The sequence below is a fragment of the Pavona decussata genome, unplaced genomic scaffold (genome assembly GCF_977016875.1).
Source record: "Pavona decussata unplaced genomic scaffold, jaPavDecu1.1 SCAFFOLD_155, whole genome shotgun sequence".
Taxonomy (NCBI): domain Eukaryota; kingdom Metazoa; phylum Cnidaria; class Anthozoa; order Scleractinia; family Agariciidae; genus Pavona; species Pavona decussata.
Genome location: NW_028145567.1, coordinates 2,902,649 through 2,925,262, shown reverse-complemented (window position 1 = coordinate 2,925,262; position 22,614 = coordinate 2,902,649). Strand labels below are relative to the sequence as shown.

General features: G+C 39.8%; 1 protein-coding gene and 1 pseudogene across 5 annotated transcripts; both read left to right on the top strand.

Annotated features, from left to right (window-relative positions):
- Positions 1 to 165: 165 nt before the first annotated feature.
- On the top strand, positions 166 to 5,966 carry LOC146465877 (uncharacterized; annotated as a pseudogene). Its single transcript, XR_014868222.1, has 5 exons — positions 166 to 305; positions 2,422 to 2,513; positions 3,210 to 3,327; positions 5,058 to 5,223; positions 5,561 to 5,966. The product of XR_014868222.1 is annotated as an uncharacterized LOC146465877 (transcript).
- Positions 5,967 to 8,217: 2,251 nt separating this feature from the next.
- Positions 8,218 to 22,360, top strand: LOC146465876 (leucine-rich repeat-containing protein 27-like). Of its 4 annotated transcripts, none has more exons than XM_085128326.1 (13): positions 8,218 to 8,412; positions 8,556 to 8,686; positions 9,567 to 9,625; positions 10,897 to 10,982; positions 11,665 to 11,734; positions 12,769 to 12,834; positions 17,876 to 18,128; positions 18,671 to 18,811; positions 18,941 to 19,032; positions 19,764 to 19,816; positions 20,500 to 20,570; positions 21,119 to 21,245; positions 21,898 to 22,360. In XM_085128326.1, exons 1-13 carry the CDS (start codon positions 8,227 to 8,229, stop codon positions 22,024 to 22,026), a joined length of 1,464 nt encoding a protein of 487 aa, XP_084984452.1. In that variant the 5' UTR covers positions 8,218 to 8,226; the 3' UTR covers positions 22,027 to 22,360. The 4 variants fall into 4 exon arrangements, with proteins under 4 accessions (XP_084984452.1, XP_084984451.1, XP_084984450.1 ...); XM_085128325.1 differs by having other exon boundaries at positions 12,766 to 12,834; XM_085128324.1 differs by lacking the exons at positions 17,876 to 18,128; positions 18,671 to 18,811; positions 18,941 to 19,032; ... (2 more) ...; positions 21,119 to 21,245; positions 21,898 to 22,360 and adding an exon at positions 15,148 to 17,291.
- The last annotated feature ends 254 nt before the right edge of the window (positions 22,361 to 22,614 follow it).

The following is a 22,614-nucleotide window of genomic DNA, read 5'->3' as shown; positions in this document are numbered from 1 at the left end:
AGTAAGTGATTTTGTGAGCGGTTTTGTACATAAACTGTACACCGTAAGTTTAAAATGTTATACAAGAAATGTCACCCTTTTTTGTCGTGTATCCTGTGCTCGCGGGCACCTATGGGAAGTCCGCGGTGATTTATGATAATTATGCATGCCCCAGTGTCACGGCAGGTATATACAGGATATGTAAATTATCAGCGTCGATCGGGCTTTAAACAAGTTTGGGTTAGAATCTGAACTTGGATTGCTATTCCGTAAGTACATATACGATTATGGCAACTTCAGGCCTTACGCAGGAACAAAAGTGCAAGGTAACGTATGCTTTTTTTAGTTTGATAACTAAAAAGCGTGACTTGCTTGACTAAACGAGACAAGGTTTCAGCCTTAGCTTATGATTACTTAGTACTTACAGCGTGGCGTAGACTCACAGCAAAGGCCCAAGACAGACGAAATACTTCCCATGTCTTTGAAATAATATTTTCTCTAAAGTCCGGAAATAAGAAGAAAATTGAGGTGGCTATCTGGCCGTGTTTGAAAGCGGAAAAACATGGCCGTCACCTCACATTTTGAGGGTTGTCCAATATTTAACAATTAGATTATGAGCTCGAAATTTCTATCGCGTGATATGAGGGCGAAGCCCGAATCAACTATCACGCGATAGAAATTGAGAGCATATAATCTAATTGTTTTAGTGTAAATCTGCTAGTCGTTCAAAACGTAACAACACGACAACTTCACGTTTTTATTGAATAATGATATAAATAAGTCACGCCAGGCACTACTCATTCTACTCACTATCTATCACGGAATAGAAAGTGAGTAGCGTAGCCAATAAGAGAGCAGGATTCGTGATAGAATACTAGTAGATTTATACTAAAAAAGATTAGTATAAATCTACTAGTGTTCTATCACGAATGCCGTTCTCTGATTAGCTACGCTACTCGCTATCTATTCTGTGATAGATAGCGAGTAGCGATTTTCAACAAAATGGCGCCCGCTTTTTCGCGTTTTCGAAGTGTCTGCGATGAGGAAATAGATTATTTACTTGTTGAGTTTTGAACGACTAGTAGATTTATACTAAAACAATTAGATTATTCGCTCTCGATTTCTATGCGTGATAGTTGATTCGGGCTTCGCCCTCATCAACTATCACGCGATAGAAATCTCGAGCTCATAATCTAATTGTTAAATAGAGTCAAGTCGTGTACCTCCCTGATCGACTTGGTTAGCGTACGTGACTTGATTACCGTACGTGCCGATCGAGTGGACTCGTATTTCAGTGGACGCACCGGAAGTCTTTCCATGCATGTTGTCGGCGCGAGTGATTTTTCAAGTTTTTTTGCGCGACGCGCCAAAAGACTGCATGCGAAGGAGAGGTTACAAGCCATTAAAGCACGGCAACTCGAGCACTGTCCGATTACAATAATTTTTCAGTCGACCAAGGAGTTACGGTCGTCTCTCTCCGATTAAAGCCTCTAATCCGGATTTGTTGGTGCCAGAACAAGGATATTCTTTATATTAAAAACTGAATCATTGTATAATGCAATTCCAGGGATTTGATTGGCTTAGCGGCCATGGTATATGAGCCATTATACCAAGCCGAGAAATGGTGACCATTAAATTGTCTTCTAATTGTTCTTGCAAAGCGAAATAAGCAAAATCTAGCAATATTTCTCGATTGTTTTTAATAAAACAATTATTCCACTCACGCTTGTTGGATGTGAGATGATTATAGCCAACTCGGCGCTGCTATCTATCATTTCAAATGCAACGCGCTCGTGGAATAATTGTTAAGTAATACCCGATCTATGGTGAACAAACTGGAGGAAATTTACGGTTGTATTTCTGCTCATTCATGCCACATTGGCTGTGATAACTGAATCGTAGTTTCCGTCACGCCTTCCTGACAATTTAATCCACATGCCTGGTTTTGCACCGTGCGGGCGTGACATGCCAGGTGATCGACGTGGTGGTGGATTGTGCACGTTCATTAGCGATCACTTAAATGCTACGGAACTTGATAAATTATAAGTGAACCTGAGTTGTGGAGAGTCAACGGCTCTTGGTTAGGCCCAACCGACTACTAGGTGGCATCATCAAAATGGGTTTTGAGATATCTTTTGATGATGATATCTACTACATATGGTGGAACTGAGGTAGGAATCAGTTCCCCCATCATCAAAAGATATCTCGACAGCCATGCATATTTTATTTTTACAACTGGTTCTAGGAAGGTCTCGTTATAATCATATGATGTATATATTGTTGTTTTCATTCACGGTTTGTTTCTAAATTGCCACAACTGGTTTTGAGATGTTTTAGTCGAAGCCTGTTAGATTTTAACTGTTTTGGTCTGAGAGGTTCGTTACCATAATTTATTTTCTTTTTCTTTTTTTTAGCTCATAATTTTGCTTGCCTTTCATTTAGTATGAAAAAGATGGTTATTTGGGTATCAAGGACGTGTTTGACGCTACCAAACTGAAGCAGATTTCTGATGTGGCGGAAGAACTCCTTCAAAGGTAGAACTTATCATGTCGGCTGTTTTTCCACGACAAAACGAATTGCCCGTTATAGAAATGGAGATGTGTATATATTACGAAGGCATCCCTGAGCAATGAAGGCCTTTAAGATCACTAATGAAAAAGATTAGCGGGCCAAGAAATTGCCGGCAGCTAGCTTGCATGGGATTTATGTTGGAGCAACGTGGTATGCAGAGTGGGCCCGGTTGAAAGGAGCGGAGTGAACTTTAGGTTCCCCGTGCTTCACAGAGGAGCAAACGGGATAGAAAGTTATATTTTTGGGCTAGATGTCTTTGTGTCTCATGAACGCCTCGTTTATGGTAAGAGAAGTTTGAGGGAACCTAGAAAGACATGAGGTGGCAGGAACCAGGGCAGAGAGAGATAGCAGTGAGATGGGAGTTAGAACCAGGACTTAGGCGGGGTGCGAAGTTGGAGAAAAGAAGTGGAAACCATGAAAATGGGTAAGACTTTGTAACAGAAAAACACCCACAGGCAGAGCCGTCAAGTAAGGGGAGCGAACCCGGAAGTTAATGGTGCTGAATCGAAGAAGTTCAGACTCCCTTTCTTTCCCCAGCCCCTCTTTTACTTCCTTTTCTTTATGTATCCGAGTAGTTATAGGAATAACAAACAGGAATGGAAGCAGCAAAATCGAAAGGGTCCCCATTAACAGCAGCTGTCTCTTTTTAACTTGATCAGAAGCGACACTAATACGGCCAAGCCTTACGCAAAGCGCGTCTTCTTGCCTTCTACGATGCACCCAACCTTCTGTGAAATACTTCACCATGACAAGCTACTGAACATAGTTTCCGACCTGGTAAGGCTTTTCCTAGCATGCCATCTGGAAATTGTTTACAAACCTAAATAAGTTGTTTTTTCAGGACAACCATTAACACTCATCCCCTCCCCTCCCAAAAGAAATTGATATCTACTACTGCCCGAGGTGAAGTAATGTTTAAAACACGAGCAGTAGTGTTTTATTGGGATTTAAAACCACGAGGCTCAGCCGAGTGGTTTTAGACCCGATAAAACACGTTTTTTGAGCGCCTTCAAAAACATTCCTGGAAAAGCGTACGTCAAGAGAGTTCATAACAATGATGCTTTTGTGAACGTTGGAAATTAGCATACGAGAAAAAACATTAAACACCGCATACTAATAAGGAGGAGGTTTTATCGGGTTTTTAAAACCACTGCGCGTGATGTTTTATCGACCATTTGATAGGTCAATGGGCTTACGAATTATTAATGAGTTTTTGAAGCAAGAACCAAGTGGGACTGTTGAATGGAGGCTAATCCACTCAGACAGCCAAACACAATAAAACAAAACAAACCAATAAATGCATAACAGACGCTAGCTGTTTTCTTGGTTTTTATACTGTAAGCGCAAATGCAGAAATTCACAAACCGCACATCCTGGCTACAGGCATAAATGGCACCAGGGTCGCAAGCGATTTCACTGTTGGATTCAACGGAGGGACCTGGGAAGCAGATTGTCACATGTTTTCCCTCCCTTACCTGCACCCGCTTCACAGGCCACCAAACTGCGAAGGGCAAAGGCTCGGAACGTTAGCACTCGAATTTCTTTACGGTGGCAATTTACCTTTAGTTATCAACTCGAGCGCTGTTCATAAACCAAACATTATAGTCACCATTATATATATGCGACCGGCACACACTCCAGGCCCCTAGCGGGGGGAGGGGCAGGGGGGGCTTGAGCCCCCCCAGAATTTTTGGAAATTAAAAAGCAATGTGCCCAAAAATATATAATTAAAACAAATTAATGTTGAATTCTGACGCGGCAAGTGCCTTTTCACAGCCTTTAATAGTCAGTTTAGTCTGTCAGTTTCCTTCGCTAACAGGCACTCCTATCTTGTGAATCGGAAATAACAATCTAAATGGATTGAAATCAACCAATCTGAAGCCGTGAAAGCTGTCGAAATAAAATACTTGTTTTCTAAGACATCCGCTCATTTTAAGCAATACAAGTTTATAACAGTTTAGTGTTCCTGCGTTGTCACACATAAAAGCCACACAAATATGTCCTCAAGACCAGAGAAAAAAAATTCTCCTGCAGTCGGATTCTTGTTGCCCGATTCCAAATTTAAAAAGAGAGAGAACAATTTGTCGTCGTTTGTCTACGTCCTCCTTCAAACGTGAAATTGGGAAACTTCACGTAGTAGTCCACATTAAAGAAAAGGCAAAAACATGTACCTAAGAGTGTGATCCAGGTGCAAAGTTATTGTTTTACTTACTAAATCTACCAGGTTTTTTTGATGTTCTCGTTGCATCTTAAACTCCAAAATCATTCTTTTTTTGAGTGACGAGAGGCGGGGGGGGGGGGGGGGGTAGTTTTGTTTCACCATTTTGCTAAGCCCCCTCAGTTGTTTTAGTCTTGCTACAGGCCTGCATTCCCTTGTTTAATTCGCTCTGGCTCATAATTAAAGTCTGGAAGATTTGAAAGAATCTCCATAAATGTACTTAATCTCTTCTTATCTGTTTTACTTGAATAAAATTTGGCTGAATGTAATTATGTTCTCGTCCCTTCAGATCGGTCCTTCCTTTCGATATATTCAACATGAATGGCTGTGCATGGCGATGCCAGAATCCAGAAATCGCCGACTAAAATGGCACCAAGACTGGTCCTTCTGGCCTCACACCAATCGAAGTCTCGTCACTGGTTTCCTCTCCATTGACGAATCCGTTCGAGAAAATGGTGATATAATGAAGGACGCTTTCCATTCGCGGGTTGAATGTTCCGGATTGGAATTTAGGAAACTTTATGTACTAAATGGAACAGCATTTCCCTGTTAACCTGAACCGACTTGAAAATTAACAAATCTGTTTCATTCACGGATTTTCAGCCCAAACTGAAGTAACCCAATTAACTAACGCCGGAGAAACTGGTCCCGGGTAAATGTGAGTGGACCAATAGATCAGAATTTTCCGCGGGTTGTCCCGATTTCAACTGATGTATATCCAAATTTCTAAAATTTTAATCCGGAAAAATTCCATTCGATTCCTCATCTGAAATTTGAATTTGTATTTCCTAGGTTGCTTGCAAGTCGTACCAGGAAGTCACAAGGGTCCATTAAATAACATTTTATTGAGGATAAATTTGCTTCAGAGATCACAGACGCGACCTTTGATCCTAGTCCTGGTGTCCACGTGGAAGTTCCATCAGGCGGGATTTCTGTTCTCCATCCATTCACTGCACACAGCATAACAGCGAACCAATCAAACCACGGGAGGCGCGTTTTTGTATTTTCCTATGCCGCAACAGATGCTTGGCCTCTCCTTGGTGTTGTGGGGAAAGGACGAGAAATTTGCGGTCCGGTGGACTGGGACCGATATTGTTCAACAGTTGTGCGAGGGAAAGCCAGCCAGTTTCCCCGTATGGAAGCACTTCCAGTGTCCCTACCGGTCCCGTTTACATCTGGAAAAAGTGTATAAGGCTAAGCACGGCTCGTTGCTTGCTTTTTTGTGGGGTGGGGGTGGGGGTGGGGGTGGGAGAATGATTAGCACTTCAGTTTACTCATTTGCTCGAGTATCCCCCTCGGCCATTTCTACAGTTGGGAGCAAGATATAGTGATGTGAAGATGTAATGAACTAATCCATTTGCCAGATTCCACTACGTCAATATCCACTGAGGTTTGACTGTTTTTTATTTTTTATTCCAAAAAAATTTGAATAGGTAAGTCTAACTTCGGAAAAATTGTTAAGATCCAGACCTGAAGCAAGGATGAACATCATGGTTTCTTTAGGTCTGATGTTACACAGGGTTAGACTGTGGGAATGTTCATTTATTTGCATAAGGGCTTTCCTGGCTTCAAAATGCTTCGTCTAACGGTGTACTAATTCCGTTTAGAGATTAATTAAGAAGCCATGAAACACGCTTATACCTCGGAAAGAAAACGTCCCCAACCTTGTTCCCAGTGTCTCTACTTTTTGCTCCCCGGGTGGTGAAGTGGAGATACCCTGGGAAAGAGATTGAAAACGCCCCACAGACTGGCCTAAGAAGGATTCTACTCAGTTCGCAAAGTGGTTGCCTCGAAGTTGTAGTGGTCATGACGCCCTACTAGCAACCGGGGAGAGGGGCGTTCGCTTCCCGTTCGAGATAACATGTTTCCTTTTCATGTGTCGAAAATCATGTTACGAAGTGTTAGGCTGTGAAATGTTCATTTATTTGTACTGGGGCTTTTCTGGCTTCGAAGTACTACATCTGATGTTCTTTCCGATGCATCTTTAAATTAAAAATTCCACGCGTTTACGAAAAGGAAAATCTGTTACAAGCTACTCTAGCCAAAGTTGCAAAGTTTTGTGGCATTTCTTTCTTAAAAAAAAAAAAAAAAAAAAGTCCGGATAGGGCCAATGCTGCTAGCAAGTAGTCGTAGCGAAAACGTACGCGCATAGTATTTATAGTGATAATTGGGGACTGAACCAAATATGTAAACTCAACATAATATTTGTTAAAAGTCCTAACTGGCGGGAGGCAGACCAGTTGGCTATCTACAGAGTGTGGCCTTTGATTTGCAAACCATGAAAACAAACATCCAAGTGGTCGGAGTGGGATTTCCGGGGCCTCCGGATTACTCTTCCGCCGCCCTAACCACTAGGCCATGCGCCTCCGAACAAAGCATTGCTCTTCAGTATCCGTTTGACATAGCAGCAAATCAATAAAATCTTTCTAAAGCTACTCTGAGTTCTCTTTAGACTGTAAGTTACTGATGCTAGAAGCCCATGAACAAGGTCCGTAGAGAGAATAGAATTCCCTTACCAGTTTTCAATTTCGTTCTATATCTGATTTTTCATGATGCTCCAACAAGCGCGAAAATATTTTCGCCAGCCTACGATCAGGCTCTATTTTATTTCGATTGGTAAAGAGTTCCTCGCTCCAAACTTTTCGCAAGCTAACGCCTTTTCCAACCCTTGCCTGGGATGAAACAACCTGGAAAAAGACATCAATAAATGTTGCGCCGCTAGCACTAATATCACAGATGATGGATCAGAGAAATAACACTCACGCGTACAGTCAACTGTCGCCTTGCGTGCACCTCGCTAGACGGACATCCCGATAGTACGGACAGTAGCTAAATTCCCGGCAAAAATAATTACAGACGTTTGACTGAAATAAATTCCCGCTATACGGACTCTCGCTTTTAAGGACACTGACTCGCGGTCCCGAGGGTGTCCACAATAGGGAGTTGACTGTATCTTGAAGTGCTATTAGTGAACCCGTGAATTTCCTACTGAGCGTTAGTCAGTGTGCCGGTCTCGAGTCCCATTTCCTTACTAGGGCCAACGCTCAGTAGGAGATTCATGAGTTCAGTAATAGCACTCCATCCCTGACACTGTAACGTTAATTCTCTGATCCATCATATGTGTCAATATTAGTCTGATATGTTGGATGTTCTCTGGGAAATTTATAGTTAAAAAAAAAAACAACAAACCTAGGCACACCTAGTCTTTGTAAAATCTTGACACTATTTAGGCTACTTTTTTGTAACTTTAAATTTGGCAAGACCACAGCGACAGGACTAGCTTTGAGAGATCCTGGATCTTTTGAGGCCTGTATCAGTAATTAATTGTACACTGCTCATGCTTGCAGTCGACTGTTTCTCTGAGAACCTGGAAGACGCAGTGAAATATTGGGACGAGAACGATTGGGACCCACATAAAGCGCACAAAAGCGAGGCAGGATAAACAAATAATCGTAACTATGGTAACTAATCAAACGCCAGCAGCTTCATTTGTCAGAACAAACATGGCGGTGGGTGATGGAGTGGAGGAAGCCGTAGAACAGCTGATAAATACAGCTTCTGCCTTAGGAAGCACGACTATTGACCTAAGCAAGAAGAAGCTAACACAGATTCCACCTGAAGTGCTAAATTTACAACAATTAGAGGTAACTTTCACGGCCATTTTGGTTTGTCACGATCATACGTCCATCGGTTGTTTAATTAACCGTCTACTTTTTACAGAAGAGAACTGAGACGCTGAATCATGCCACTGATTAACAGCAATGTTTCTTGTTTTTACTCTTTTCAGTTTTTGTATTTGGAGGGCAATGCTATTTCTTCCTTTCCCGAAGAGCTGTTCGATTGTCTGCCAAATTTAAGATGGCTTGATCTCAGGAACAACCGCATATCAGAGATTCCACCCATCATTGGAAAGCACAGGTTTGATATTAGTCTGCTGATCATTACTTTTAACGTTTTCCACAATAAAGCCAATTAGTTAAATTCTCCAGCTGTATAAATCGTGTTTTCGCATTCCTTATAAGAAACGTGCATACCGGTATTTGACAATTAATTGCACTCATATTAAAGCTTACTATATCGTGGCTGTTGGTTCAGGTGTTGATGTTTCCACAGGAATGGTCAAAATAACACTCGTCTTTAGTCTTTTTATTTGCCTCCAAATAACGACCAAAGACTCTAAAAGTAGCTTACAGACTGTTGGAAGTTGAAACGAGAATTTCTTGCTCATGGAATTTTCAATGTTGATGAATTTTAATAGTAAATTGCATTTATTTAATTGCATTTAATGTATGTGCCGCCTAATTTTACCTGTGAAAAGCAATTATTCCAGCTCTTGATGCAAACACCTTCCATTCGTGAATTCAGTTTTAAATAAAAGACATGGCTATTCAGATTTTGGTATGGATCCAAATTTGTATATAATTAGCTTATTTTAGGTGCAAAACATCATCGTGAGGTCCGCGGTTTACCTGCATGAATACCATAATTGGATACACAAACTAGGCCAATGTCCCTTGTATGATCTTCTGGGTCAATCTGATCAGTTCAATATGTTTTCAGATGACAGAGATGATTATGTGGAGTAATACCGTATGATTGCAAATGATCTGGGCCCAGTTGTTCGAAAGGCAATTAACGCTAATCCCTGGTTAAAAGTTAACCACTTGGTTTTCATCTCGCTCATTAAAGTAAAAGGCTAATTTTTAGCTAAAGGTAAAGAAAAGTCCAAGTCAAAACTGAAGGGCAAAAATGTCAATGACAATTCAAAAGAGCTGATAGAGAATATTTTCTTCAACAGAAACTTAAAAAATCTTTTGCTAGAGGGCAACACAATAGAATCACTTCCTTTGGAATTAGGTAAGAATAAAGTTTATGCTGTGTGTGGTCTGGATAGGGCTTCTAATAAAATTGTACACTCCATCTAAGAGTCTTGAGTTGAACTGCAGTTAAATGTCTTGGGTTGTATGGAAACACTCTAGAGGCTGTTGACTAGCTGGTCAATTTAGTGGGTGGGAGGGGAGGTACTCCCATAGTTCTAGAATTAAATTGTATGAATATGATATTTGAGTATATTTATGTGCTGCTATGAAGGTTGAGTTGTCTCCAAGTAGGTTTGTGACTGGAATAGGGTATAAAAATCAGAGAGTTGTTCTTACAATACTGAATAGGATTATCATTTACTGGGAAATTAAATGGTGTTATTAGTAAGGATTTAGTCTGAAATAGGAAAAAAATAGTAGGGATCAATGTAGCTAAGAAAGCCCTCAGCAGGCTCAATACCAAACCCAGCCGGTTTGTTTGGACTGTACACCTTTGAAATTAGCTTCAAATATTTGTATTCTGTTGAAATGTGAGCTAGTGATAAGATCTCTTTCAGAAGGTGAAATTCACCATTAGCTGGCTCTTAGAGACTTTGTGATCACTGAAATAGTGAGTCTTGATAGGGTAGGGATTCATTAGGTGTGATATACTCTGGAATAGAGTGGCAGAAAGCATCTCATCGTGATCTGATCATTGTAGCTAGGTGAGGGATTTCAGAGTCTCAGTAGCACCTAAACATTTACCAATTAACCCCCACCCTCCTCCCACAGGGATCAATAATAATTATGCTGTTATAGTTGTGTATCATCTATGCTCACGGACCTAAATTGGCCCTCACTGCAATTAAGACGTAGCATATGTGATATCGGCATGTTTTATCAAATACATAGAGGTCACGTTAACATCTCCCTCCCCCACGAGCTTACCTCTGTGCCCGCGTACAGCCATACAAGGGCAAGTCATGACTTTAAGATAAGTCTACCATTCTCTTCAGTTGACGCTTACAAACACTCATTTTATGTAAGATCAATCCCAGCATGTAATGCATTACCACCTGACATCGTCAAGTCTGGCTCTTACTCGGAATTTATTAGTTCTTTATATGTTCTGCATGTATAATTTAACCTATTGTGCATCCGCTGGCCGCTCCATTGCCGGATTAGCTTTGCTAATGGCAATTATGCTAATTAAAGATTTAAAGATTTAAAGATTTCTCACAAAGCACCAAGTCTGCTTTAAGTGAGGTGAGATGCAGCAGTGCTGGTAATGAGCAGTACTTTTCATTTGACGTGTACATTGCATCTTAGGTCTGCTTAAGAGTTTGTCAGGACTCAATCTCTCTGGTAACCCACTGGAGTTTCCTCCTTCATACATAGTGGAAAGAGGCACACAGGTAAACTTCAATGAAATGCTTTTAAAAGAGTTTTAATTTATAAGAAGAACAATGTAACAGAAAAAAAACAGCTGTCCCACCAAAGCTTAAAACGGTCCAACAGGGACATTCTACATGTACTTCTCCTCGAATTAAATGACATTTAATTTATGCTGTTTTGTACAAGTTTCCTTCTTGCCTCAAATCAATGCTGGCTTGCACGTACATGTATTAGTATATATTTCTGGGTATATAGGCCCACCATTGTAAATGGAAAGGGTTGGGGTATATAGGAACAGTGATTCATCTTAGTGTAATTGTTATACATGTAGCGCCCTCTAGGTAAAAGAAAGAAAATCAAGTTTGTCACAAGCCTTTTGTTTGTAAAAACAACCAAACATTCGAAACACAGGTTGTCAATTGGATTGTTGTCTCCTTAAATTATGCATATTTGACACTTTTATGGATATAAGGCAAGATCTGAGATTATAAATGGCAGCCTTAATGTCTTGCTGTAGACATCTGTTTAATATGCTCCTGTGACCATTAATGATGATAATTAATGATAACTTTGTATTAACCCATAATAAAAGCTACTTAGAAAGGAACTCAAATCTATATTAATTATAACTAATTTTAATGGTTGTAAGTGCTTTTTAAGATGATGTTGTGTAATTGGATCGTTTTTGGCCTTAATGTTCAGGAAATACTCAAGTTCCTTAGAGAGCAGTATTTATTACAGCTTCGAGAGAGTGGAGCAGTCGTGGTGGAAGGTATGCAATTGCCTTTTAAAAGGTTGTGTTTTGGGATAGAAAATCAGTTCTAAAAGCTATAAAAATTATGCTAGACATTATGCTGGACATTATAGTTACTGTAAGAGTAAACAATCGGTAGAGTGATTGAACTAGCATTCGGCAGCCAGAGGAGACTGTGAAGCATGTTACAGACACTGGGTGGCCTTCATGGAGCCTAAAATTACATGTTAATCTTTACTGTTCAGCATTAATTTTTTTTACTGGCCATCACTGGGAAGGAAAAAGGGGGGTGGGGGTGGGGGGGCAACCTCATTTAGTATGCAGAAGGGTAACAAAGTTTAAAATTTTAGTTTCTTATTTAAAGTGCACTAAAATGTTAAAGCAGTTACCTTTAAGATAATTGAGAAAGGGCCACAGGAACTGAACAGAAATTCTGGTTCAAGTTACAGTGCAAAGATATTATGCAAAGATTTTTGGTGATTACAGAAGGCTATTTGAACAATGATGTCGGGCATAGTTGCATACTCAGGTCTGGTAGTTCAACTGACTGTTTTGTTGTCTTTCTAACTCTGAGATCTGAGACTATAAGAAAGTATTATGGCAACGCCAGCAAAAACGCCACTTGAAAAAATAAGTTGGTGTTCCTTGAATACTACTTTGCAATTATTCCAATTCGTTCAACTTGTACACTGCGGCCAAACTATCCAGGAACAGAACAGGTGGGAACGGCATTCAAGATGAGACAGAGAATGGAAAAATTGTGGTCATATGTGCTCATGCTCTCCAAAAACCTTGAATTTGGTTATTTCACATTGTTGTTTGGCCATTAGTACAGTAAAGAAATGTAGCACAATTTATTCACTAAATCCTATCATTCTGTGAATTGTTCTTGTCTCCATCACTGTAGTATAAGTTTCTATTGACATTAACCCCTGTAATGCACAATATTATAACTGATAATTTTCAGTTGTAAATTCCTCAGAATTAAATTTCAGCTGCAATAAAAATTTTAAGAAACCTCACTGATTCAAATTTAATTTGCGTCTTAGATCAACATCCAGATTCTTCATCAAGTGAAGAACAACTGCCTGGTCCACCATATGAGAATGAAGCGACATGTAAGTCCTCTTGTGCAGGTTGTTAACAGTTAATCGTACTGCACTGCAATGTCGGCATGCGTGTTGTTAGTCATTCATATGTAGTTTGTGATAAATTTGTGGTATCAACGTTGTTTCCTGGGTTCTCAGTAAAGTTTCGTTAACCATTGCAGTCATTTAGTAAGTTTGCAAACAACCTATTAAAGGCAGTGTTCTTACCAGGATTTTTACCTTGGGGGGGCCCTCAGTGGGCCCTCCTGCCTGAAAAATAGGGGCCCTGCAGGAACTTAAAAGGGTCAAAATTAATCACAATCTGTGACTGGCTTGGAAAAAAGTCCTTTGGCTTTTGTTTTGAAAGCATTCTAGAAAATGTGGTCCTTCAGTGAAACAACTGCTTGATCTTTGCTTGTTCCATTGTTCACTCCATCGTCAGAACTACGTCAGAATTTTGTTCAACCTCGATCTCTTCTTCCTTCGAGCCTTAAGGTACTTTACAACTAAAGTAAGAGTCTATCCTTCCATGCATCATGTTGTTTTTGAAACAAAGAAAAGTACTTGAGTCTCATTAAAAAAATTGCTCATTACTTTCTATAAGTCCATTTTGCTTGACTAGCATCTGATCTGAACTTGTGCAGCATCAAGGGCAAATATACTTGGCATTTAATGTGCCATTTAATATTTTGTCGTGGGAATCCCGCAAGGCTGCAGCCTGGTAAGATCACTGCCTAAAGGTATTCTCTCGACTCTGTTCTTGGGGCATTAATAACAATGTAACAAATTATTAACATCAATTAACTTATACTTGACAGTGATTTATGAGTATTGTGGGTTTTGGCTCTTTAATTGGCTAAAACACTTTATAGCGTCAATTATTGCAATGGGGTCTTGACAAGAGTTACATTGTAGTTTGCAAAGTCAAATTCCATTGTATAAATTGAGTTTTATTTCATGGCTCAATAATTATAAGCAAGAATAATTCCAGAAAATTTTAAAATAGATAACAATGTGTGACATTTTTTCCAAATTGAAGCTTGATTACCTCTGAAAAATGTGTGGTTACCCGCCATATTCTTTTTGGATTCCAATAGCCTTGCTAAGATCTGTTTTGCCGCATTTAATTTGATATAAAACCGTGCAAAAACATCTTTGTTTCAGTAACCACCTTCTTTAAGGACAGTGCCTACTAATACAGAACTATTTTTGTGTGGTTTATGACTATGTGGGAAAAGCAGATCTTAATATGGGCCATTGAAATCCAAAAGGAAAACAATTTGGGGTAACCACGCATTTTTCAGAGATAATAAGGCCACAATAATTCAAAAATCCAGTAGCCATGTATGGCGTTTTATTCCACATTGAAGCTTTATTATCCCTGAAAATCACATGATGACCCCCAGTTTTCTTTTTTGATACCAAGAGCACTTGCTAAGTTCTGCTTTCTTCGCATAGGTTTAAACCGCGAAAAATATCGCGGTATTAGTAGGCACCACCCATAGGAAACCCGAGTTTCTCGAGATGCGCAGAACGTATGCGCACAAAAGTAGATACCGTCCTTAAGAAACCCGAGTTTCTCAGAGCAACTGGCAATGCGTAATACGCATGCGTAGTAGCAAAAGGACGCACCCTTAAACACCACTTATTTAACAGCAAGTTAGAAGTGCTGATAAGTAGGTTTCTACACAGTTCTGAAAACGCTCTTACAGCATAAAGGTATTTACTTGTTCAGAAGGTCTTCCGTGGGAGACAACCTTATTTCAGATTTGCGTCTACAGCTGTACTCTCAATTTCCCTAGGTCGTGAAAACGTTTTCCTTTATTTTTCTCCTTTTCGTGGCATATAATCAATTGTAAGCATTCTCTTTGAACTACTTGTATACTAAATAAAATTCAACTCTTCTGAGATCTGTAAATGACGTAAGAATGCTAACCAACTAACTTGCTTCTTGTGCCACTAAATGAAAGAACACGGTGTCTTTTCTTTCTGCCGCACTTTTGATCGTAACTTTACTAAATAGTAGTGGAGGGCAGTAAGATACGCAGATTTAAAAGTGGATATCGCTTGACTTCTATGCCTTAACATTTTACTTGCCAAAAGAGAGAGAAAAAAAACGTTTTAAAGTAACTGTTTAGGAGGAACGAAACAAATAGTTGAACTCGACAGCCGAGAAGAGATCCGACTTAAAGAGACAGTTCTGAGGATAAAAGCTCTTGTAAACAAATTTGGAATAAGTATTTCACTTGTCATTTTGAAGTTTTAATAATGGCTGAAGTCGAAACAAAAAGGAAAACAAAATCTGAAGAGGTACTGATATCCACTTTCAAATCTGCGTTTCAGGGGACCAAGAGCCAGAGGAACAAGTTGAAAATGAGAGAAATGTTCGTGGGAGATTCAAACTGCCGCCGATTTTCCAAGCGGCTGCGAGGCCAAAAAATAGGACCGTTGATGAATCAGAGGGTTTGTTAAGGGGACAAAAAGCTCGGACGTTTGAGCAGGAAAAACCGTCCAGGAGTTTTTCTCACCTGGATGTGGAACGGGAGCAAAAGTGTCAGGCGAGGACGGTGAAACACGAAGCTAAGTCACCGAGGAAGGATGTATTGTTTCATGGTTCTGGAGCGAAAGAGGGTAGAGTTCAACTAAAACCGCTTGAAAAGGTTCGACGCAAAAACGATAGGCAAGGGAAAAGCTTGGAAGATAATTTGGGCAAAAATTTAGACTTGGATAAGGATTTATATATAGTGGATACTACTAATAAGGATGCCAGAAAACCAAAGAGCGAGAAAACGAGACGAAGACAGCGAACAAAGTCGAAAAGCCCTCAAAAGATTTTGCCGTTGTTGGAAAGTTCTAATTCTAATGACCGAGCAGTTGTGTCAACGATGGCTGAGAAGACTGAACATGCCAGGGAAAGGAACTTTGTAGAAGGAGTGACACCTTCATCGCTTGGGAACGAGAACTCACCCAGTGATAATAAAGTTCAGAAACCTCAACATTCAGACATTCATGGAATTAGCGGCAAAGGTTTAGGGGGATTTACTTTACTTGAAGGAGATATGGTGGCCGTTAGAGTGCCTGAGAAGCTGTACATCAAAGGACAACCTTGTCTTGGTAAAATAACAACGCTAGCGGACCACCAAGGCCTGCTCACTGTTCATTACTACACGGGCAGTTATGAGGGTCGCTGGAGACCCATGATGAGCCGGACCAGTCCATACCTAAGGAAGGTGGATGCGGCTGATGTGCTTTGCAAGTTCAAGCTGAGTTCTGATGGAAGAATGTCGCCGATCACCCAGCGAAAGTTGAGGACGGTTGTTGATGACGAACGAAATGAAAGCGGTGATACCGCGTGAGGAGAGAGGGAGAGAGAGAATCGAGGATTGATTCATTTGATTACTTTAACAGAGAGAATTTCACTCAGCGATATACCTAGAGGATATAGGAAGCATGCTACGTGCAAAAGTCTATTCTGAGAACGTATCCTCGTACTCAACAGACAAATATAAGATTTGGATATAAAGGATTCTTTATGTTTATTTAATAGAATCATAGCTGTGAAATGGAAAATTTTGTGCAACTTGTTAGAACGGAGAAAAGGAGAGTACCTCTAAGAGTTGTCCGTTTGTTCTGGGAAATTTCCGTTTCATCCGCGCGTACTATTTGCATTTCAATCGGTCAAACCGAAAATCTGGCTAAATGGCAAGCAACTCAGGAAAGATAATTCTGAAAATCGAAAAAACTTCTGTTTATTCTAGATTCTAAAGGACACTTTAAAATAAGATTCATGTGATTCATTCTTTGTTTTGTAGTCATTTACACTTTAAACGTATAACGTGAATAACTCTGATCTGAATGAAAACGACCAAACAAATACGCGCAAACACAAATGGGACGAGTTTTATCTCGCCAGGCTTGAAAAGTTCAAAAGGTTCTTGATATTAGGAAAGTCTTGATATATTACACACAAGTTTTGGCTTCTGCTTAGTAACAATTTCATTTGAAAGCGCCATTTTTGAGAAAAGTAACTCGGAGATAGTATACTCTACCGTTATATATGGATATGATAAAGGAGATTTAGCAATAAGAGAGTTTTAAGAATAGAATCAATTCCGCTTACATTGTAAAAGTCCAATTTTGCGGAAGAAGTTTTAGAATGTATTTACAATTACGCAGGTAGATATATGTTAGGTCAATTTACATTCAACTTGCGATCCGGCGGCGATTCAACAATTATAATTATTTTGTACAATAAAAGTAAGTGAAGATAATTCTATATAGTTTTGTAACCTGAGATATTACGTATATCTGGATAAAAAGTAGAAATAATTTTGTCAATTATATCCTGTAAACATAACGTTTTTAGAAAAAAAGATAATTTGTCTACTAGTTTTACATCTCTGTAAATACGTCCGAAAATAGCAGTATTTTAACAATTGAAAGTAAGATACTATTTACAACGGAAATAAACAAGATAGTTATCGTAACGTTTCGTGTAATGTCTGGGGTTAATGAACACTTTCTAACGATTGAACAATAGTAATAAACGTAAATAATGTGCAATTAACCAATCAGAACCCGCAACAATATAACAGCGTGCAACTGATGAAAAGCGCGGGAAAACGATAATTACCTCCAGCCTCTTTTTTAAGGTGAGGCTTGGGTCAGAGTATTCCTTCTGAAGAGTTTTACTCCTTTTGCGAAATATGAAAGGCTTTGCGCTGGTCAAGCCTCTCTTTGATTGAGAGACTTTAGGTAGTTTTGGTCGCGATTAATTGATTGTGGTCTATTTTCGATTGGTTGGCGAACAGACAGTATATTTTCTCTTGTTTAAGAGAAAACTTTACTTGAAAATGTCGTAAATCCAAAGGAAACTAAACACGTTTTCGATTGCAACCCCTATTTTCTAAAAAAAAGGGCCGCTGGTAGGGGTTAACGTTACAACTTTTCAGGACGAGTCGAGAGAAACAACATAACTCGAAAGCTCTTTATGACTTGCGGGGTCTTTTACCTTCTATCTTAAAATTAAAGTCCTTAAAGCTGTGATTTTACCACTTGATTTCAAACACAGATAAAAAGAATTCAACTTCTACCAGTCGCAGAAGTAAATCAGATAAAAAGCAGCTTCCTGAACTGATCAACACTCCGGTGACATTCCACCCCCCTCCCTCACGATCAGATGTATTACGGCGAGAATACGACAAACAGCGGATGGAGCTGCAGTCTAGCAGCGGGCTGTCAGCGGATGCACGTTCCAGGGAGGTTGCTGGACAGGTTAGATCTGCAGCCAGGCAGAAGAAGACCAGTCCTAAATCAGAAACTAGGTAGGAAGGGTTTTAAAATTTTGAAAGTTATAAAAGAAACTCGGAGATAAAAGACTCAGTATAAATAGAAGCCTCGTCGCCAGTCCCTCTTAGCGCGTAGTTGAACGTGACGTCACTCGTTGAGCTGAGCCCAGGTCCCAAGCCTCAGAGAGGCAACTCGGCTTGGTTGATAAGCGCGATTAGGCTTGGGAACGAGGCTGTATATATGGGTATGATAAAGTTTAGGTAATGTTTAAAACACGAGCAGCAGTGTTTTATCGAGATTTCAAACCACGAGGCGCAGCCGAGTGGTTTTAGACGTGCTGCGAGTTTTTTGGATGGCTTCAAAAACATTCCTGGAAAAGCGTGTGTCAAGAGAGTTCATAACAATGATGCTTTTGTGAACGTTGGAAATTAGCATACGAGAAAAACATTAAACACCGCATATAATAAGGAGGAGGTTTTATCCGGTTTTAAAACTACTGCACGTGATGTTTTATCGACCATTTGATAGGTCAGTTGGCTTATGAATTATTAATGAGTTTTTGAATTTTCTTTTCAAGTTCTTGGTCCGCTCGGTTTCAGTACGATGCAAACGCGACTCCAAGGTTCCCGGATTACGAGGCTCGGTTGGCCGATCAGCAACAACTGGCGGTATTAGCTGTGATGAACGAGAAAGAGGATCTGATCTTACAGAAAAGAAAGTGAGTTTGGATAGCAAGCCAATTCGATCTGAGAAAGAGTAAATTTTAATATATTATTTAGACTTGGAATTGTTGTTTTAACAATTTAAAAATTGTTGTCAAATTGGCATTTCATTATCCTCCCGGTAGAGACAAGCAGGTCCTGGATGACTGGAGAGAACAGACCAAAGTTATGCGTCAACAGAAACAAAGACTTGCCGCCATAAAGGGCGCACCGCCAGGTGAGATCAACTAGGTTTATCAATTAGAATGGCAAATAACCAAGTCAAATAAGAACGAGACCAGTCACAAACTCAAATGGAAAAAAAATAGACTGTACGCTTAATGTACTTCATCACGGTACAGAGCTCTCGATCGTTTCTCCCTTTATAGTGACAAGCTGCAGATTACACTGTAAATAGCTAAAAATTATAGGTATTTAAAAATAGCTAGCATACGTTGTACATTTTGACTTTTAAGTGTTGTACAAGATTGTGTTATATTACTTTCGTTGTAACTAAAATAAAGAAGTAGTATATTGAGTTAAGTGATGTGGGTATATAACTCGTGTCAATATTTATGTAAGTAGTGCTCATTGTATTGTGTAAGCAGTACATGTAAGGTGGTACTACTTGTAATTGTAGAAATAAATAAATTAAAAAAAAAAAAAGCCAGGTGAATTCTTTTTATTTCACTTGCTTCTGTGATTTGTTGAGTTGGGTGTTGAAGTGCTAGCAACACCGTGTGTCAAAGAGAGATGTTTTGGTCGTTTATGAAACGAAACCTTGTCGGGTCTTATAACCTTGCTCAGAGTACTGGAGAACGAACCAGCAATTGAGCAAGCATAAGCTACCTAACTTTTATGATAACGTGGCTATGCAGGAAATTTGGAAACCACGTCCAAATCCATCTGAGGACTCGAAGATGTTGTTTATGTCAATAATATTGACCATTGTTCACATCTGTTTTTCAGTCGAGGTGAAAGCTCCTTACGGAACCGAAAAGTCGGTCAAGGAGGAGGAGAAGGTGAGCTGTTTATCCGCATTGTTTCAAGAACTCTCTAATAACCAAAGAAATCACGATGGTGGTGATTGTAGCTTCCAGTAGAGCGGTGTAATAACGGCTAAAGCCAAAAAACTAAATACATCGCACGTTTTTCAATTGAGCGTCGAAAGTTGTTCAAGTTTGCTTTAGTTTTGCTTTTCAACTTTCTGTGATTGGTTAGCAAAACTAGCGCCGCTTTCTCGTCCACTGAAAAGCAAAACGAAAAGCACCTGTGACTCACTCGAACGTATTTTCCTCCGTTTGGCACCAGTTATTTTTCTCGAATTTTAATTGGTCCATTGTGCTGTTTTTTGCCAGTTGTGATTGGTTAGAGTGATGACTTTCAATTGGCTTTGGTTTTACGACACCCAATCGAAAACTGTTATATGAACTGCTCTGCTCTATGACCAATCACAACAGAAGCAAACAACCAATCAGAATGAGGCGAAACATTTCAACCGGTGCCCAGCGCGGGAAAAAAAGGTCGCGGTTGGTTTTAGTTTTGCTCACAGTCGTCCAAAGACTGCTTAACTTCCAGCTGTTGTAGTTCTTCTAAGTAAAACAAGAAATGTCTTATCAAAATCTGCAATAATTTCCCAACAGTTTCAACAAAAGAATAACAGTCTTGTCTGTGTAGTTAACGTAACTGTCCTTGTGTGTTTCAGACTCCGCAAGGCTACGCCAAGCGACTAAAGGAAATTTTAGAAGAAAAAGATGGAAGAGGAGCAGCGAGAAGGTATTGTCTTTCACAAGTTTTTCTTTATCGGTCAGAAACGGTCTAAAATGAACTTTTTTGTATAGAACGAAAGACAGTAGATAAAAACTCATTCTTGAAATAAGAAAGATGCAGTTCTCAGCATATCATGGGCACGACATAAAAAATCTGAGATTCCGACGGAAGTCGAACCCATAACTTTCCGTAGGGAGACTTATGGGAACAATTGAAGCAAAATATTAACACCACCCCTCCCATTCCCCCATTTATTTTATTTATTTATTTATTTATTTATTTAATTTTTTTTTTTGGGGGGGGGGGGGGGAAGGGGGGCTTAATTTCTCAAGTTCTTGTTCTATCCAAGATTGTGGGTCAATTTACTAGGTACATATGTGACACGCTTCCTGGATGCTGCTAGGTTGAGCAGTGTGTGGTGAAAAAGAAAGAAAGGTAGTGCATGAATTTTCGACTCGGTCATGAAATAATGAGACCTAATGTTCGTTATGTCACGAGGATTGTCGAGGTAAAGAGAAACAGTGAAGTGATGTCTCGTTCATTTGTTGTCGCAGGGCTCTAGAAGATCGCGAATTGGAGAACAGAATCAAAATGCACATGGAGAAGTTACAAGACCACCGCTCAAGAACATACGGATCCATAGAAGAAGAGATGGAGTCTGCAAGAAAGAACCTAGAAATGGCAAGTACCTCTTTGACTCAACAAGCTGAAACATTAATCTCTATAAGCTCGGTCGTTTTGTATTTGTAGCTGAAGGGACGGGAAAGGGATCCCTCCAGTTTGTTCTTGAAAACTTTCCCCAACCCCCTCCCCCCGCGCCTTCACCTACTGCGCAGGCTGTTGGCTTTTCAAAGTGATACTGAAATTGTTGTAATCAGGCTAGTTCGTCAATCTTAGCGTAGTATGTACGTAGTCTCTCTTGTGTCGTTGTCCGAGCAAAGCTTGAAGCGGGGACTCGACTCGTTGTCCGGGCGAAGCCTGGGAAAGGGAGTGTGCGGATGTCATTTGGTGACGTCACTACTTGAAGGTAGACCGCCCAGAGACGGTTGACGTATTTGATTGCCTGGCAGAGGACCAGTCATAGGTGAACTGTCTTCCACTGTTCGTGCAAAGCATCAAGAAATTCCGTACTGATGACGTTCAGTCAACTCTTTCACAGAAAACACCATAGTTAATTTAGGGACTGGTTATGAAATCTTGCCACGACAACATTGGTGCTGCAATTTATGTTGTCTTAGCCGAACAAATTGGGCTGGTTGCGATAATGTCCCCTTTAGAGATAGTTGGCTGTACAACTGAAGGTTGTGCTTATACTGATACCCTTTCGTTGCAGGCTCGGCAAATCCAGCGCGATGTGCATGAAAGGAAGGAATTGGAATATCGACTGCGAGCTTTCACTGGTGATGACGTCACTTCGGCATTGTGGGATTCAAAGTCCAAGACGAAGAACGCGCCAAGATAAATACCAACCGCATTAAGAAAATAATGTACATACCATTGACAATTTTTTTTGTACAAAGTGAAAATTAGAGTGTTAATATAAAAGATCAAATTTTATTCGTCCACAAAGTGGCTTTGGTGGTGAGAAAACTTAATTCTACAAAATGCCTCTTTTAAAAAGTGTAAATTTTTCGTCTAACACGATAAGATGTCACAGAGTTTTATGCACAGTCCCATTTTTTCCTGTTACGATAACAGTTTATGGTATTTATGAAAATTCAAGGTAGTTTTACTGATAAAACTGTTGGAAATGTTTGTACTATTGCCTATTTTATATTAAAGTTTTTTTGATTGTTTATGGTATGTCCAAATCAACTGCAGTCTTTTAGAGGTATGTCGCACTACTGTATTACATAAAAAATTCTCATGCAAATAATCAATTATTAAAAACCGATTCATTGGATAACGCAGTTCCAGATTTTTGGTTGAGCGGACATGGTATATCAGCTATTATTAAATTCTCAGCCTCGGATATTGCATTTCTAGCGTTCTGATTGGTTCAGTAAATCTCGGTTATCAGCTCATATACCGTAGTTTGACCTTATATGGA